This window comes from Lutra lutra, chromosome 6 (assembly GCF_902655055.1).
Source record: "Lutra lutra chromosome 6, mLutLut1.2, whole genome shotgun sequence".
Lineage (NCBI taxonomy): Eukaryota > Metazoa > Chordata > Mammalia > Carnivora > Mustelidae > Lutra > Lutra lutra.
The window spans coordinates 53,436,716-53,455,773 of NC_062283.1; the positions used below are offsets into that span (position 1 = coordinate 53,436,716).

General features: G+C 47.1%; 1 protein-coding gene across 1 annotated transcript in view; it reads left to right on the forward strand.

The window, feature by feature from the left end:
• The window catches only part of TRAM2 (translocation associated membrane protein 2), an 82,590-nt gene that overhangs the window by 27,442 nt on the left and 36,090 nt on the right, over nucleotides 1-19,058 (forward strand). The window contains exon 2 of the mRNA XM_047733023.1: nucleotides 14,761-14,824. Within this exon, the coding sequence (XP_047588979.1) occupies nucleotides 14,761-14,824 (64 nt within the window). The remainder of the gene's footprint in view (nucleotides 1-14,760; nucleotides 14,825-19,058) is intronic.

Genomic DNA, 19,058 nt, shown 5'->3' on the forward strand with positions numbered 1-19,058 from the left:
AACGGTGGTCAGTTTCATCCCTTCTGAAATAAGGGAGCTGGGCTAGATGGGTCCTAGATGGGCTAGGATCACCTAGCTCCTGATTATGGTCTCTGGGGGAAGGAAGTGGGTCTTTCAAGTTTTTCTGTCTCCTGTAGCACTGTGCCTTGCCCTGAGCATGCACTCGAATATTTTGATGGAAGGGTTGATTTTATATATTTTTTAATTCTGTTTTGCTGGAGATGTTGCTAAAAAAAGACATGTTTCTGGAGTGTGAAAAAAATGTTTTAGCAGCTAGCTTTGCTCACGTGTGTGTGTGTGTTTGTGTGTACACATGCATACATGCATGCGCACCCCCCCCCCCCCAAACACACACTGCTTTCCTTGACACATCCATTTAGAAAACCTGGTGGGGCCATTATAAGATCCAGGAAAGAGCCCCAGAATCACCCCTGTGTCTGTGACCGCAGCCACTGCAGGTCTCAGATCGTGGACCCTGGCCCACAGCCAGAAGCTTGTCTGTATGTCTGCGGGTTCTGATTCCAAGAGCCCCATCAGCCTGGCCAGAGGCCGTGCAGACTGATGAAATGATGGGAAGCCAGAGGCCTCCTCCTGGCCTTTTGGCCAGCACTGTAACCTTTACTCCCTGGAAACCTATAGGCCAGCCATCCTCATAAATCCAGCCAGGTGGCCTGGCCTCTCCCTCTTTGAAAAATGAATGAAAAGCAGAGTCATGGCCACGGAGAGTAACACTGTAGCTCTGGTTCAGGGGAATTGATTTGGGGCTCAAGGGTGGCTCAGTCTGTTGAGCATCTGGTTCTTGATTTATGCTCCAGTGATGATCTCATCGTCATGGGGTCTCAGGGTGGTGGGGTCGACCCTGGGGTTGGGCTCCGTGCTCATCCAGGAGTCTGCTTGAGATCTTTCCCCTTCCTCCCCCTAAGAGCATGTACTCTCTCTCCTCTCCTCCCTCTATCTCTCAAATAAATAATCTTAACAAAAATAATTGATTAAATAGAGGGCAGAAACATTTCTAGTCCTGCCGTGAATATAATGGGGGGGATTTTAATTTTGGTTTTGCCTCTCCCCTACCAAGTTCTCAGTAGTCTTTACCTTCTGCTTCCCTTTCTCAGAATTTTACATTGATTCAAGGCACATTGATTGAATATCTTCTCTCTGTCTGGTATTTGTATCTAGACACTGCCAGAGCATCAGAAGGAACAGGGATCTTGGGGAACTGGGAGGGGTGGGCCCTGGTGGGGAACCCGGTCAGGGCCAGTACCCCGCCCCCCCGCAAGCATCCCCCTCCTGTGGTTCTTGATGCTGTTTCCTAAAGAAATTTCCCTTGGATTGACGTATTCCTCTCCAGTTCCCCCTACTTTTCTGCATACCCAAGCACTCTTCTCTCCATGGTCTTTCTCCTCACCACCTGTAGGTTTAAGTATCTCCCACCATGTCCCCTGACTCCCCGCCCCTGCCCCACCCCAGCCTCCCCTCTAGCTCCCAGCCATCCAGACATGCAGTACAGACCTCTGTCTCCCCGCTTCCACTTCACATTCACCTACGCACACTGACTTCTGCCCCCGCCCCCTTTTCTGTAACTTTTATTTTCTCCAAAGCCTCCTGTTGCCTTCTGGTCCCCAAATCTAATGGACTCTTCATGCATTCATTCATTCCACAAATACTGACTGAAACCTCACTGTGTGCTGAGCACCATTCCCGCTGCTTGGGACCCATCGGGAAAAAAAAAAACAACTTTAAGACTGCTAGACTGCTGCCCTGCAGCCCTCCGACCCTCCACCCTCCTGCTGTGCAGCCTCTATCTCAGCCCCAAGTTGACTTGTTCTCTCTCCCTGAAGGCCTCCCCATGATGAGCACTGACTCCTTGCTGCTGGCCACCCTTGGCTGCTAGGGGCCTCTGGGTATCCTCTGGCCTCTGGCTGGTCCTTCTCAGTCCCCAGCCCTGGACTTCTGCTGTTCTCGCTGGTGATACCACCATCTACAACATTTTTTAAATAGATTTATGTATTTATTTTAGAGAGCGAGTGTGTGTGCAGAGGGGCGGGGCAGAGGGAGAAGGAGAGAGAAACTCTAAGCAGACTCCGTGCCTACCACAGAGGGTGGAGCTCCATATGGGGCTCGATCTCACAACCCTGAGATCATGACCTGAGCTGAACTCAAGTGTCAGATGGTTAACTGACTGAGCCACCCAGGTGCCCCCACCGTCTACAACACTTTGCGTAACCATCCTGATAACCTTGCATGTTTTACTTAAATTATACATTTGTATGCCTGCTTCCCGAGCGTGATCTGAGACCACTCTTGACTACTTTTACACCTTAATTTATTGTGCCATCGAATCTTCCAAAGATTACCCATCACTGCCCTGTGTCTGTGCCATAACCTTCACCCAGGTTCGTGTCACCCCTTGTTATAGCAGCCTCCTTCCTAAGCTTTTCTGGGTCACCTCCCCTGCCCCAGCCCATCTCCACACGTGGAGTGGGATGTGCTCTCTGCAATGCATATCTCCCCGTTCCACCTCCCACAGGTAGGATAAAGTCCGGTTTTTATACCTGCCGTAAAGGACCCTTAATAGACCTGTTTCCTGCCAGCTTTCCAGCCTCATCACCTTCTACACACAGACCTTTCGTTTCTCCGGGGACTCGTATTTCTCCTACTTCTCCTTAGTGCAAGCAGCCCCTTTCCTGTCTTCACTTGGCCCATTGATCCCTTCAGGATACAGGTGAGACAGAACATTGTTGGTGATGTTTTCCATGGAACGGAGTGATTGTGTAGGACTCAGGACACATTTCAGTCAGGGGACCCCCTCTCATCTGCTGAACGGCTTGCGCGTGCGGTAGTCCCCCTCATCTGTGTGGTTTCCGTTAGTTGCCGCCCACTGCATTGTGGAAGCAGGTGACCGTCAGACCATCTGTAATGGCCTGATGCTGTGTCACAAGGCCCGCATCATTCCCCTCACTTCATGACATTAAGTAGGCATGTTACCATCTCACAGCATCCCAAGTAGAGGGGTGAGTACGGAACACTAAGATATTTTGAGAGAGACCTCATTCACATAACTCTTCTACATCCTGTTATAATTCTGTTTTATTATGAGTTATTGTTAATCTCTTTCTGTGCCTGATTTATAAGTTAATAGCATAGACATGTAGGTTTGTACAGACAAAAACATAGTATGTGGAGGGTTCAGTACTGTCTGCAATTTTAAGCATCCAGTTGGGGTCTTGGAACATATCCCTCATAGATAAGGGGTACTACTCTGCCCTCTAATAATGATCATTTTGTTGTGTTGGAAGTGAGCTTTTACATACTGGTTTATCTGACTGGGCTCCCCATTTGGGTGTTGTCTTTCCTGCCTGGGATAGGTGTTTGGAGTAGGAGGGGAGGGGGCATTCTTGTGTCTAGGATTTGGGGGGGGGTGAAGCTTGGAAAGGTGAAGTGGGGTACTTGTGGGTCCTGTGAAACCGCTCAGGGGCTTGATTCTCTCCTAGGCACTCGGGAGTCATGGGGGACTGTAGAACAAGGCCTGCAGTGTTTTAGGAAGATAGGATCTGTCATCTTTGCCAGAAAGAGCACTTGAGGATAGTCCTGTAATCTGCCCTCTGCAGGCCGTGGCCTTGGTTCCTGCCTAGGGCAGACAGAGCAGTGGCTAATGAGTGAAAGGAGCAGACCCGCACCCCCACGTCCAGGGCCCTATTAGCAGGGAGTCTTTCCTTTCTCCCTCCCACTTGATGTGTGTCTGTGTGTGGCTGTGTTTTCTCCTCCATCAGCTCTCACTGTGTGATTGTCTTGCATGGAGATTATCTGTGTTTCTTGGCCAAAGCTTAAGGTCACTGGTGTCCCAGGCAGTTCCTGTTCCTTTTTGTATCCCCCTGAAAGAGAGTTACCCAGTGGGCCCCACAGGGGGGGACACCTGGCCTCCTGGCTCTTGTTCTAAGGCCTGGATTTATTAGCAAGTGGGGTGTTCCACATCAAGCCTTGTATGAGAGGCCTGCAGTCTCCTGTCAGCTCCTGAGGATCCCCTGTGAGTTCAGACGGGGAACCAGGCTTACCCTCTGATGGATGGTTTTCTTCCTGGGCTGTCTTTACCTCGTGTGGGGTCACAGTCAGGCCCCTGGGACGCAGAGAGGCTGGACAGAGAAAAAGCACACCCAATTTATAGATGTTATTTAAAATGTTACTTTGTATTTTTTTTAAAAAGATATTTGCTTATTTATTGGGCAGAGAGAGACATTGAGAGAGGGAACACAAGCAGGGGGAGTGGGAGAGGGAGAAGCAGGCTTCCTCTGAGCAGGGGGGCCGATGTGGGGCTTGATCCCAGGACCACGGGATCATGACCTGAGCCAAAGGCAGACACTTAATGACTGAGCCACCCCGGCGCCCCAGTATTACTTTGTTTGTTTGTTTGTTTGTTTGTTTTCAGGGATTTATTTATTTATTTGAGAGAGAGCATGGTGGGAGGGGCAGAGGGTGAGAGAATCCCAAGGAGACTCTGTGCTGAGCACAGGAGTCCAGTGCAGGGCTTGATCCCATGACCCCTAGATCACCACTCTAGCCAAAACCGAGAGTCGATGCTCAACTGACTGCTCCCCCCAGTTGCACCTAAAATACTACTTTCTATTAGTAAAATGAGTTCTGTGGTAATGTATATGCCTGTATATTTGGGGGGTGTAGGGGGTAGGAGAGACGGAGAGGGAGATATCTTGGAATATGGCATTATACCTAAGTATTGACATTTGCCCAAACTTTATTAGGTTTAGGGGTATGGAGGGATTGGTTGGGGGCACAGTGTGGGTAGTGTTTACCTCAGGCCATGACTTTGGGGCGAGATTTGTATTTTCTGTTTATCTGTAGCACATTTCTCTGGGAACTCTTGCCTTTTATGTTATTTTCCTGCTCCACTTTGCAGATGATTTGGAATATCCCCCATGAATGTTATTTGCTGACGAATAGGGATATCTGAGTGCTCAACGTTTTTCATTAACCTTCTTGGCCTTGATTTAATCCACTTGAATCAAATCATCATCATTAAATTCTATGTATCAGGTGCTGTCATTCAGGTGGTCCTAGACGGGTCTTTGTAGACCCCTGCAAAACGGGCTGGATGCCAGACCAGGATGGGGCTATGATGTGTGTCCCATAGGATCGGGAGGCATTGTTGTGGCACAGAGCATGGTAGGGAGCAAAGGTGACGCAGAATCAAGAGGCAAGTAGCAGGGACTCCCTGGCCAGACCTCTACTCCTTGCCGTGTGTAGAGGAGGATGGTTCTTACTGGTGTTAGACTGGGACCCATCACCTAATCTCTTTCACCCCTCAGTGGAGTTAGGATGTGCAGAAACTGGGACAGTAGAGATCACACATTTAAAATTCCTACAGAGTGACTTATTTTAAAAACTCACTTATTTGCCTTCTAGCTCTGGTGTGCTCAGTTTAAATATGGGCAGAGGTGGACGTGCTGAGTGAGTCCGGGCCTCTCTTGAGGCTCCCCGACACAAATAACTGGAGGCACCTGAGGGCTCCTGGGTTGAATCAGCCGTTGGCCCCCTGGCAGGCCTGGTTTATGGCCCGTGGAGATGGCTTCACTTCGCTCCATCCCTGTGAACTCACAGTTCGTTTTTCCAGCAAGCTCTAATCCCTATGGCTGGCTCTACAGACAAAACATGGAGGTTGACACACTGCCGTTTTGAATAGGAAACTTTCCAGGTGATAGAGAATAATTACAAATGGTTGCCACAGAGAGGTCACCTTCTGCCTTCTCTTTCCTTCCCTCTGGAAGGTTCCCAGGCTTGGGAACCCCTGGATAATCCTTTCATTTCCCAGATGCCAAGGGCCTTGAGGGTGATTCTCCCTGGCACCCACTCTTGACGACTGGCAACGATCAGATCAGAGACTTGCTGTCGTAGACACATCTGCGACGATTCAAATTGCCCCCTCCTGGTGCATCCTGCTTTATGGCCCTCAAGCTTCATGAAAAACTGCGGAGGAGACAACATCCCGTCCCTGGCAGGGGCCCCTCTTCCGCAGTCTAGTCTGAAATGGGACCCAGTCTTCCCTTGCAGCCCCAAATCCCACACTCCAGAGCCTCTTCCTTTTCCTTTTTGATTTTTAATTGATTTTTAATTGTATATTTCTCTCATATTTATATTCTCTCTGAATAGGTGGCTTTTGGTCACGTTTAAAAATATTTCACTCAGACCAACATGCATGTGTTAGGAATGTACACGGCATGGCCAGTGATCTGAACTCTGCCAAGCAGCCCAAGAGAAATGCTTCTGAAGAATACCGATATTTTAGCAAGTATTTTGTGTGCATGCTTCATTGTTTTCCTTTAGTTTTTAACTTCCACATGGCATTGTTTATGAGTCTGCCATGCTGTCTGAATGCGGGGAAAGCTATTGGGATGGGGGGGCGGTGAGGAGACTGAAGTATGTAGTCAGATAGGAGACTGGAAGTATTGATCCAGGGATCTTTTTTGAGGAGGCAGATGAAGTGTATATGTTAAGGCCTTGAGAGAAAATACATTTCATGGGAAAGTGTGTATGTTATCTGAGGCTGTCCGTAAGTACCTCATAGGTCAAGTTCAACCTGTGCAGACATGGATTGCTTGAATATGCAGTCTTCTTGAAGTGATCGTTCAGTGGTGGATATAAAGGCCATGGGGAAGAGCTGTCTTCCCACAGGCCCCCTCCTGTGTTTCAGTACATAACTAACTTCCCAAATGGGGGATGGATAGCATGACACACTCAATCTTCAGATGCATTTTTTTAAAAGCCCAACTTCAAAGATTTCTGAAACTCTTTGAGTGACCCTTTCTAAATTCCTATTTATCCCAGTATAAAATGTAGACCTTGGAACCGATGCATATAATAAAGCAGGTAACATAATTTTATCATGGCTGTTCTGATTATGGACTTTTCTCAAAAGTACTCATTGTCATTTTTTAATCCAATATGTATTGTGACTGTTAAGGGTAAGTCTGTTCAGCTTTGTGAACACGGGCTTGTTGAGAATCTGTCGTGCGTGTGTGTTTGTGTAGCTTTGGTAAATTCTTCTATCAAGGCAGTTTCTCAAGTGAGAAAACCAGAATCTCTGGGTGTTGCTAAAAACCACACAGAAAGGTACTGTCAGAACTCTGCCTCCTGGTTTCAGGCACCTGGCCTTCCCCGCCAGCTTCTGGTCATCCCAAACGGAGAATTTCAGAAAGCAGGAGTGAAAAGCATCTTTGTTCCAGCTGTATCTGCCTTCTATTGAGTGACTGAGGGGCCGCAAACTGGGTACATCGAGTCCCGGTCATAAAAACGTGCGTGTAGGTGACCAGCTAGACTCCTGGGGTTCTCCTGAAGCAGGAGCCTCAGGGAACAAATGGTCCAGGAAAGAGGGGCTAAAAGACTCTTTATTTAAAAAAAAAAAAAATCTTCCCCACCAATTGGGCGTAACTTTCAAATGTTTTCCTGTCTGACTGAAATTTTCCTGCCTTAGCAGCAAGATGCATAATCAGTGTTGGGAAAGTCTGAGTTGAGCCCATTTGGCTGAGCTGGGGGACAAGGACATTTCATTTGGCCCTCCGTGTGCTTCTCAGGAGGAAGGATTCCGAGCCTGCTGTCCCTTAGGGGGTCAGGGTTCCCCACATGCTGCTTCTTGTGTTCTAGTCCCGAGGTAGGAGTTGTGGTCGTGGGGCAGCAGCCATTGGAACAGAGTTGCTTCTATGAATCAGGCCTCACACCCTCTCCTGTCCTCAGTGGTTGGTCTTCCAGCCCAGCCCCTTCCAAGTGCCCACACTTGGTCGTGTCTGCCAAGGAATGAAGAAAACCAGCCAAACCCAAGGGTGAAATGCTACCTAAGAGGAAAGCCATGAGTTTGCTTTCACTGCGTTTCTTCTCTCTTATCTTTGGTGCCTGTATCTCAACTTGCATGGGAGAGACAACAGTTTGGGGCATTCGGGGAGCCTAGGTGTGCACGGGGTCTGTGGCTGGCCAGCTGGCAGGTAAGCTCAAGAGACCTTACTTCCTTGCTCTGTCAGATACACGGGATACCCAGGCCCTGTCCCCACAAGGTGGAGGAGCAGTAATATGGTTCAGACTTGGGGGAGGACTTCCCCAAGTTGTCTGTGTAAGGCTGTGCTCCTGGGGGTTGATGGGAAGTAGGATCCAGAAGTGATAGCCTTTAAGAGCTGAGGGTAGAGAGGATCTTTCAGGACATCCATTCTACCTGACTTGGCCTGGTCCTTTCCACCTTATCTGTACAATGGGGATATTATTAGTATCTGTCCTGTAGAGCTGTTGTGAGCATTCCATGCAATAATTTAGGTAATGCCCTTAGGACCACGCCAGGTGCTGACCGAGCACTTGATGACATTAACTGCCATAACTGTTGTTGCGAATGGGTGAGGAAACTGGGGTCCAGTGAGGTCACCCCCTGCCCCGCAGCAGACCTGGGCCTGGAATCCAAGTCCAGCATGCTTTGCTGGAAGTAGCTATTTGCCTAGCATCTCTGGTCTCCTTACAAGCAAGAGCTCAGCTCCATTTCCCCCTAAGAGACTATGGCACATGGACTGGTTTTAGTTTTGTTATGGCTTTATAGTCATGTGCTCAGTGTCCCTGCCTTTGTGCTGGATGCTCTGTTTGAGTGAAAAAGTTCAATGAAGCTCTGTGTGTGTGTGTGTGTGTGTGTGTGTGAGAGAGAGAGAGAGAGAGAGAGAGAGAGAGAGAGGGGAGGGAGGGGGATGTGGCCCCTCCTACATAATTTAGTGTTCTCCCTTTGCATTAGCATCTTAGCACACTTTCACTTTTAACCTTTCACCCCCTGAGCCTGGCATTTAAAATGCTATTAAACCCCATAATGTTTTCTATAAACAGCCAGGATGGGAAATAATTGAAATGACATCTTTAATAAGCTCCTGTTTCTCAGCCCCGCATGCTCTGTGAACCCAACGAGAACTTGCAGAAGGGGAACTTGGCCATTGCTCTGTCCTTGCTCTGAGGTTGGCAGAGGGTTATGGAGGGAGGTTTTGGAGGTGCCAAAGGACCTGTTTTTAATTAAGCACAGAGAGTAATTTTTATGCTGGAGAAGTAGAACTGCTTTTTTGGAGTAGTCTTGTTTTTTAAATTAGTGAACATGGTGAATGAAGGAGCAGATCACTCCTTCCCCTTTCAGAGGGCTTCAGGAGAGCATTGAGCCGAACTTCTGGCCATCCTTAGCCAAGGAGAAGGAATTCCTGGACTGCATTTTTGTGGATCAGCTTCTTTCCTTCTTCCTCCTTTTTGCCTCTAGTAGATAGTTTTTGGTCCTCTCCTGCTTCTCTTTCATGCTGCTGTTCTGTTCTATGTGCCATATTGTGTATATCCTAAATCTGTTTTGGGGACACATTTTTTAAGAGTCAAACTGAACGTGCCTTTTCTGCTTATAAAGCTGTGAGGTCTCGGGAGACCACTGTGTGTGTCGGGGCCACACGTTTATCTTCTTCGTCTGTAAAGCAGGGACACGGACATCAGCTGGCTGAGACGTCGTAAAGTGGAAGCAAGTGCGGCTGCCCACGGAGAAGGTGCATGGCCCAGAATGGTTTCTCCTGCTGCTGCTCAGGGCTTGGGGATGGAAAAGTACTGGAATTTGGTGTTTTTGCCTTAATCAGAGTCCTAGATCCTATTCTGCGAGACTCATGTTCAGAATTTGTTAAGCATTCATCTGTGGTTACTATTACAGCTGCTTGCGGTGTTAGTTCATCAAATAGGTATTTACAAGATACCCTATGACAGGCCCAGCACCGGGGACCCCGGGACTGGGGAGAAGAAAGGATATGACCCGAGCGTAAATGGGGGCAGATGACAGGCACAATCCTGGTTCTCCTGTTGAATCGCTGTATTCATTTAACAGGCACTTACTAAGTGCTGGTTGTGTCCTAGACCCTACTTCAGGCTACGGATCAAAGCTAACCGAGACAAGTAAGACCCCCACTTCCTTCGTACTTCTCTTGCAGTGGAGGGAAAGTTTAAAAGGAAGTAAAGATAAACCCCATGAAGCTGTACGCTACAATGGGTAAATTTTATAGTGTGCAAGTTATACTTCAGAAAGGCATTGCAAAGGAAAATATCTTGGTCCTCGTGTAGCTGGCAGTCAGGTCTGTCCCAACACAGTTGATCCTCACCCTTCACACATTTCGTGTCTGCCGATGCTCCTACTCCCTAAAATTTATCTGTGACTCTGCAGTCAGCACTGGGCGATTCTGTAGTCATCCGTGGACACGCACACCGCAGTGGAAACTTTGAGTCACCCCCACGAGCACGTTCCCAGCTGAAGTCAAGCAAGACGATGGCTTGCCTTCTAGTTTCAGCCCTCCTGTTGTAAGCAAGTGTCCTTTTTGTGGTCTGTTTTGTGCCACATTTTTTTTTTTTTTTTTTTGCATATTTGTGTGTTTCGTTGCTGATTTTGCTGTTTAAAATGGTCCTCAGCTTGGGTGCTCAGGTGCTATCTATCGTTCATAAGCATGAGGAGGCTCCCGTATGCCCCACTGAGAACATACTTGTGTTAGATCAACCTCTGTAGGCACGAATCGTGGTGCTGTTGCACGTGGGTTCAGAGTTCACTCTTCAGCTGTATATATTAAATAGAGCATCTTTATTTTTTTTAAGATTTTATTTATTTAAATAAAATATTGGTGAATTATTAAAAATTCTTATTAAAAATAAGATATTTTAAATATCTTAAAATATTTTTAAGATTTTATTTATTTATTTGACAGAGAGAGATGCACAGTGAGAGAGGGAACACAAGCAGGGGGAGTGGGAGAGGAGGAAGCAGGCTTCCCACTGAGCAGAGAGCCCGATGCAGGGCTCAATCCCAGGACCCTGGGATCATGACCTGAGCCGAAGGCAGATGCTTAACGACTGAGCCACCCAGGCGCCCCTAAATACAGCATCTCTAAACAAAACCACACATAAACAAGGTTGTATATTGATGGGTTGATGGAAATGTTGTGACCAGAGACCATGTATTTCCCCTGTATTCCCATGTATTTCTGCTAACCCAGTGTCCAGTGACTTCATTGAACAGAACTAATGTGAACAACGAGATGTGGCTGTCAGGACTAGGGAAAGAACACAGGTAGAGCCCGTATACCAAATGTCTGTCTTCTTCAAAGAAAAAAAGTGGGAGGATTCTTTCAGGAGTTAGAGTAGCAGATTTATATACATTTATATACACCATCAGATCCCGTCTTATTTAGCTGAGCTTTTTGGTATCAAATATTGGTGAATCTGTGGAAAATCTAATGAAAATACTAGGATGCGTCAGGAAGTTTTTATTATATTCCCAGGTGTTTGTATGTTGACACAAGTCAACGGAAGTTGACCTAACGTTTTCCACGTAGCTAACTGTATTCACATACTTTGATATATGTTGAGATTTGTATTTTGGCCTATAGGATCCTGCAGTAACTATTTTGCTGACAGAGCTAAAAATGTGATTTAAATGTTACTTATAAGGTGTAGCTCCTTTCGCATTTTTTTCACTCTTTTATCCCTTGGGACAAGGGATAAACACAGCTCAAGTCATAATGTCAAAATAAAATGAAATGAATTCTGAATGGACACATGCGTATGAAGAGCTCTCAGAGAGCTGGCTTCAGACGTGTGGAGGGAGACGTCAGTATGGGCTGCTGAAGGGAAGAAAGCAAAGAACACAGAGGGGATGTGAGGTTCTTATCTATTCCTGAATCGTTCAGTGCTTTCAGTGTATGTATTTCTTTAGAAATTTAAATAAAAATGTACTTAAGACATAAATTAATTAAATTCTGTGAAGGGCACAGGACAAGTTCCAAGACAGAGACTGGCCTGCCGGGCTTGCCCCAAGAAGATGGTGAGGGCTAGTCTCTGCCTGAGTGGCTTACAGACCTGGCTGCCCATGGGAGAGCTCTGGGGAGCTTAGCGATGTGCTGATGCCCCAGAGGGTCAGATTTGGTGGGCTAGTGGTGACCCAGGCATAGAGATTTTAAAAGCTTCCCAGGGATTCAAATGTGCCAGCTGGAGTTGAACACCAGGACTCTACTAATGGAACTATACTATATTACAGAAATGGACTCTGGCCAACTTAAGGAGGCTCTCTGGGGGTTCGCACTGTTGTTGGGGCTCTGGGGTGCTCCAGGGCACGGCTGTGGGAACTGCAGAGGAAGCATCTGGGTAGGCACACGGCACTGACCAGCCCGTTCCTCCATTCCTGCCCCAAATACAGAGTCCAGGATAAAGTGTCTGATTGACTGGTCTTCTGTCCCAGAGAGTCTGGCCCTGTCAGCCTTCCAGGAGGAAGCTGGTCACCAGAGTGACTGCCTCCCCCAAACACACACATGCATGGACACACATACACATGCACACACAGCTGGGGAGACATGTTTCCCCAGGAAATGCTGGTGCCTTCAGGAAGCGGGGAATGGATACTGGTCAGCCAGAAGCTCACTGGAGGCCCAGTGGAGGCCCACTCTATCCCACGAACTTAAAAGAACTTAAAAGATGTGTGTGTTTCCCGGATGAAACTGAATGAAGATTTGTGCCTAGAACACGTGTAGTAGTTGGTAAATACTTTCTTCTTGTCTGCCTTCCTTCTCTCTCTTCCCTCCTCCCACTTCCTCTGGCTCCCACGTCTTCTCTCGCAGGGCTGTCAGCCTGAGAAGACAAGGCTTACCCTCAGAGGAGTCATGGCAGACAGTACAAAGTCAGGCAGTTGGGTCAAGGATGCCCAACGGGAGTGGAGCTCAGGAGGGGACCCTCCATTCCTACAGTGGTGGTGGGGGAGGGGCTTCATGATGGCATGTGGTGGGTTAGCACCCAGATGGTGTCAAGAAGGATCCTGGGGGTGACAAGCGTGGTGACAGAGAGGACGGCCAGAGTGATGGCAGTGGGGCAGCTCTCATAAAAGAGTGGGAGCAGAACAGCTGAGTGAAGCAAGCCAGCCCAGACTCAGCTTTCCATTCTCTGTCTTGCCCATTGAGTGGTTCCTGAGCCCTTCCCATGTGCGTCTGGGTTAGTCCCTGTGTGCAGGGGGTGGCACGTGAGGAGAAATACGAGGAGGAGACAGAGAGGGTGGTGTGGGGGCCACAGCGCAAGGCACCTCCAGTAGAAGGTGTCCTCGGACTCCGTGAGCAGTTAGGGAAGGCTTCAAGGAGGGGCTGCAGGTGAGCTGGGTTATGACGGATAAATGAGATTCTGATCGATAGGATTTGGTGGTGTGTGTGTGTGCATCGGAGCGGGGAGTGTAACGGAAGTAGGATACAAAGTGCGAGGGACTAAAACCCCCCAAAGGAAGTAGTGAGTAGCACGTTTTGGCAGAAACAGTGTCCATCTGTTCTAAAGAAACACAGGCAGTTGGACTAGAAGGGAGGTTGGGAGCCCCCTGAAAAAGGTCTTGTGGACCACAGTAGGAAGCTTTTCGGGTGGAGGCGGGGGAAAACCTGTGTGTTCGGATAGGGCTTTGTGTTTTCCAGAACGCCTTCTTATCCCTAGTCTCATTTGACTTTTTCCCTGCGAGCATGACTGAGCATGTCTCAGACAACAGCACAAACACGTGCGAAGCCTCAAGCATCACTGTGGACAAAGAGCAAAGGACACCTCGCTGCAGAGACGTGGGGCTTGGTGACGGGGAGAGTGGCGGAGCACAGTCCCCTCCTCCTGGGTGTGTTGAGAGTCCAGCCCGGGAGGGTCTGCAATGTGTCCCTCACTCTGTTCCATGCTACTTTTGCTGTGCCCAGTGTGTTTCCCCCCACACCCACAGTACAGGCTTCAGACCTTTCTGTTTAGAGGAGAAGCAGTCAGTCATTGCTGAGGTGTACCCAGGGGCATCCTCCCCAGCTGCGGAACGGTGTGGGTGGTGCTTCTGAGCCCCAGCTGCACATCAGAAACATCTGGGGAGCCTGAAACCGCACTAGCAGCTGGGCCAGCACCACCCAGAGCAGCTGGAGGACCACGGATGTCCCTGATTTTGTGGACAAGGAGACTGAGGCTCGGGGTGCAAGTTCACACCCCTCGCTCATGGCAGAGGCTGCATGTGAACCCAGGTAGTCCATTTCGATCCTTAAGTCCAAGCTTTGAATCCCCGCATTTGGTCCGCTCCTCCTTCAGACCGAGTTGCCCAAGTACTGATTTGGCAGGTAACAGCCAGGTGGCAGGCTAAACCAGGCACAGCCCAAGTGAGATTTTCAAGGTAGCTTTCGAAATAAACAACCACCCATGCGGGGTGTTCCGTCTTGCCCCGTACCCCCCGGCACAGTGGATGTGAACTTCGCAGCTGCAGTTCTCGGTTTCTGAAGCTCGGGTGTCGACTTTTGGGGCTGCTGGCCAGCATGCGGTTAATGAGCATGCTGGGGACACCTCAGCTCCATGGAAGCTTCTTGAAGTTGGAATCATTTTCTACCAGTTTCTGTCTTCCACTGCGCCCGTGCCTAGGACTTACTTACTCAGTACTTGAATGGATGGCAGGCGGGTCTGTGCCATTAGCCTCTGAGCTCTCAGTGTGTGGTTTTATCTGCAGCAAGTACAAGCCTAGATACCGCCCAACGCCCCCTGTTGTTGTTTTGTTTGTTTTTAGTGCAGGCACTGGGAGTCGGGACAGTCAAGAAACACAGGGAAACAAACAAACAGTTCTACCTTTTGTGGTAGGACAGGCCTTCGGGTCTGAGATGCAAACAGAAAGGGCCCTGGGGGCTGGTAGCAGGATCTCCTTGTTTCTTTTGACATGGCCAAGAAGCTGAATTGGAACATTTTTCCTTTCTTTTACAGGTCACCGCCAAGACTGCCTTCCTATTTATTTTACCTCAGTATAACGTTAGTGTGCCTACAGCAGGTAAGAAAAGCGCGATCCCCGTCTTGCCCTGGCCCTGTGAACTCAGAAGGCCTTGGAAAGCTTACTGTTCCTGTCTGTGTACATGCATGGTCTTCTTAGCTGTTAAAGCTCAGCCTCCCACATCCTAGCTCTGCTAAGAGACAGCCTCAAGCCACGTGCAACCCTCCGCCCATGCCTCTGCCCTCTCAGGCCCCTCAGGTCCCACCGTCAGGAACCGGGCACTGCACCCCTCTTCCAGTAGCAGAGTGCTGGGCGGCCTCTCGGTGAATATAGGAGGAATTTCTGTTCGCTGAATCTAGTTCTTTCTTCATTGGTACAGAGGGGAATCATCTTGTCTTCAAGAGGAGAATCTCTTCTTTGCCTGACTCTCCCAGTGACAAGCTGAAGGATTCTGGGGGCAGTCCCTTACCCCATGGCCTCCAGAGGATGTAGACTCGGGGAAACTGGGCTTTGGGGGCAGCCCGATCCATTCCCTTATTTGAGAGTCAAGCTGTGGGGCACTAGAGAGAGAGGAGAACTCCAAGCTCAGGAAAGGAGACAGGAGCCCCATGGCCAGTGCAGATGGTGAGGAAACAAGGCCAATGCTTCCTTGTCCCTGGCGCACTCCAGCCCTGGCAGGCAGGGAGGGTTGTCGTACTCGGTGCCGAGTGTTCTGAGGTCTGATTACGCCTTCTCTGCTCCAGTCCCTCAGCTCTTTTATTAAAATTGAAGTAAAGTCAGAACACAGTGTTACACGAGCTATTCCTGTCTCCTGAAAATCCTAGTACCTCAGCTGTGTCTAGATCCAGTGGTCCATATGATTTACTAACTTAAAAAAACATTTAGCTTTTCTCTCCTTTTTTAAAGATTTACTTGAGAGAGGGAGAGAGCAAGAAAGAGAGTGAGCGAGAGAGAGCACTGGAGCACGAGCAGGGGGAGGGGCAGAGGGAGGGAGAAGGAGAGAGAATTCAAGCAGCAGCTCAGCTCCTGCTGAGTGGAGCCCAACGACTCAGGTCTCTGTCCCAGGGCCCGAAGGTCGCTACCCGAGCTGAAATCAAGAGTCAGATGCCTAACCAACTGAGCCACCCAGGTGCCTCCTTTTTTCCCTGTTTTTTAAGGAAGTTGTGATAAAACACACATAACACACAATTTACCATCGTTTTATAACCCTTTCTAAGTGTAAGTCCAGGGGCGTTAAGCACATTCACGTTGTGCAACCGTCACCACCGTCCATCTCCAGAACTCTCTTTGTCTCGCAACACTGAAGCTCTGGACTCATTAAGCAGTAGCTCCTCACCCCCCCACCCTCGCCCTCCAGCTTCCGGCAACTTCCGTGCTACTTCCCGCCACTATGAAATTTGATGACTCTAGGTAGTTTATGTAGGTGGAATCATATAGTATTTGTCCTTTTGTGACTGGTTGAAATTTACTTTTGTATAGAAACGTTTTTCAAAATATGTGATATGTGACACTCCGAGGAAATTTGTAAAATGTATGTGACATGTGACACTCTGAGGAAATTTATAAAATGCAGATAAACATAGGAAGATAAAAATCACACAGGACACCATCACCCAGCTAACCACCACAGTTGACTATTGATTCATAACCCACTATTTTTGCTTTTAGTAGATGATGAGCCTTCTTCCCATGCCATTAATTATTATTCTGTTCAGTAAAATATTTTGAAAAACTGCAGAGTATTTCTTAATAGGGATTACCACAGATTATCTGTTCAATCCCATGTTATTGGATATTTAAGTTTCCAGCTTCTGTTTTAAACAGTGCTACTATAAACATCCTTGGGACTAAATTTTAATGTGCATTTATGATTATTTTTCAGGATACATTCCTATTACTGGAATTTCAGGGTCAAGTACTAGGTACATTTTAAAGGTTTTATATACGCATTGTCAGAATACCCTCTGTCATCTAATTCTTGTGACCCATAAGTCCTAAGTTTTTAGGGTTGGTTTTTTTTTTTTTTGCAAATTTAAAATGGACAGGCCTTTTCTTTTTTTAGTGTCAGAATGCCAGTGTATTAATTTATAAAGAGATCCAGCTATCAAATATTGTATTGGTATTTTCATTGCATTTCTCCCAGAAGTCCATTTATATGGGATGCCAGATCATAACCCAACACTGCTTTATTAATTTAGCATGAGAAAGCATGGTCCTGAGGACTCTAGGAGCTGACGTGCGTGTGACCAGAGCATGCTTTTATTGTAGGAAGGGCCTCAGAGATACTGTGGGTTCGGTTCCAGACCACTGTCGTAAAATGAATAGTGCCATAAAGCAAATCAGATGAATTTTTTGGTTTCCCCGTGCATATAAAAGCTGTGTCTACACTCTCCTGTAGCCTGTTAAGTGTGCAATAGCATGATGTCTAGAAAGCAGAGTACGCACCTTAAGTAAAAAGTAGTTTCTTGCTAACAAATGCTAGCCACCATCTGAGCCTTCAGGGAGTTATAATCTCTGATCACAGATGATCGCCGCAAACATAATAATAACGAAAACCTTTGAAATAGTTTAAGAGTTACCAAAATGTGACACAGAGGCAAGTGAGCAAATGCTGTTGGGAAAATGGCACCAACACACTTGCTTAACACAGGGTAGCCATTAAGCCTTCAATTTGTTAAAAAAAAAAAAAAAAGGCAGTGTCTGCAAAGGGCAATAAAATGAGATATGCCTGTGTGTGTAAAGCCAGATCACGAGCAGAGAGTTAATTTTTGAGTTTGAAACATTCCCAGAGAAATTAGCAGGCAAGTGATACCCTAAAAGAACCTGTCTCCCACTGGGATGAGAAGGTAGACTTCTGGCTCCAGGGCTGAACTGGAACCTCTGAGCATGAAGCGCTTCCCGCCAGGATTTGGTGGTATGCCACCATTGATCATATCACGCTGTCATTTATTTTTTTGTTTTGTTTTAAAGATTTATTTATTTATTTGAGAGAGTGAGAGAGAGAGAAAGAGAGGCGGGGGAGGGGCAGAAGGAGATGGGGAGAGAGAGAAAATCCTCAAGCGGACTCCCAGCTGAGCCTGAAGCCTGACATGGAACTCAATCCCAGGACCCTGAGATGGAATCGAGAGTCTTGATGGAATCAAGACCTGAGCCTGGAATCAAGAGTCGGACACTTAACCAACTGAGGCACCCAGGCACCCCTCATTTGTTTGTTTTAAATAATTAATGAGTTGATCAATCAATCCAGACAAATGTGTATATGCCTCCTTGACTGCAAGTCCTGGGGGTTAAGTAATTTATAAAACATGTCTGATTTCTTTCTCTTTTTTAAAGAAAATTTTTAAAAATTTTTATTAAAAAACAATCTGGGAAGGGTATGACCTCTTTATTGATGAACAAAGCGGTAAGAATTCCATCTGAGTTCTCAGAAACCATGAAGAAGCAAGAAGAGTGAAGTGACATAAAGTTTTTAATTTTCATTTTCAATTTTTTTATTTGGGTAGAACTGACATACAATGTTACATTAGTTTCAGGTGTACAAGTTAGTGATTAGACAAGTTTATACATTGTGCTGGGCTCACCACAAGTATAGCTATAGTCTGTCACCATTCAGTGCTGTTACAGTATCTCTGACTATATTCCTTATGCTATGCTTTTCATTCCTGTGACTTACTCATTCCATAACTAGAAGCCTGTATCTCCCCTACTCCTCCCCCCATTTTGCCCATCCTCTTCCCTTCTCCCTTCTGGCAACCATCAGAGAACAATACAGTTTGTTCTCTGTATTTATAGGACGATTCTGCTTTTTTTTTTTTTTTCTTTTTTTCCTTCTTTCTCATCTTCTTCTTCCTTTTTTTTTTTTTTTTTTTTTTTTTTTTAAAGTAGGCTCCTTGCCTAGTGTGGAGCCCAACACAGGGCTTGAACTTACAACCTGGAAATCAAGACCTGAGCTGAGATCAAGAGTCAAGACGTTTAACTGACTGAGCTACCTAGGAGACCTTGATTCTGCTTTTTGTTTATTCATTTCCTTTGTTTTTTTAGATTCTACATATAAGTGAACTCATATGGTATTGTCTTTCTCTGATTTATATCACTTAATGTAGTACCTTCTAGATCCATCCTTGTTGTTGTATATGGCAAGATCTCATCCTTTTTAATGGCTGTTAATATTCTGTTCTCTCTATATATTCTGTGTGTATATAGACACACACACACACACAACACACGCACACGCACACATGCACCACATCTTCCTTATTCATTCGTCTATGGATGAACACTTTGGTTGCTTCCA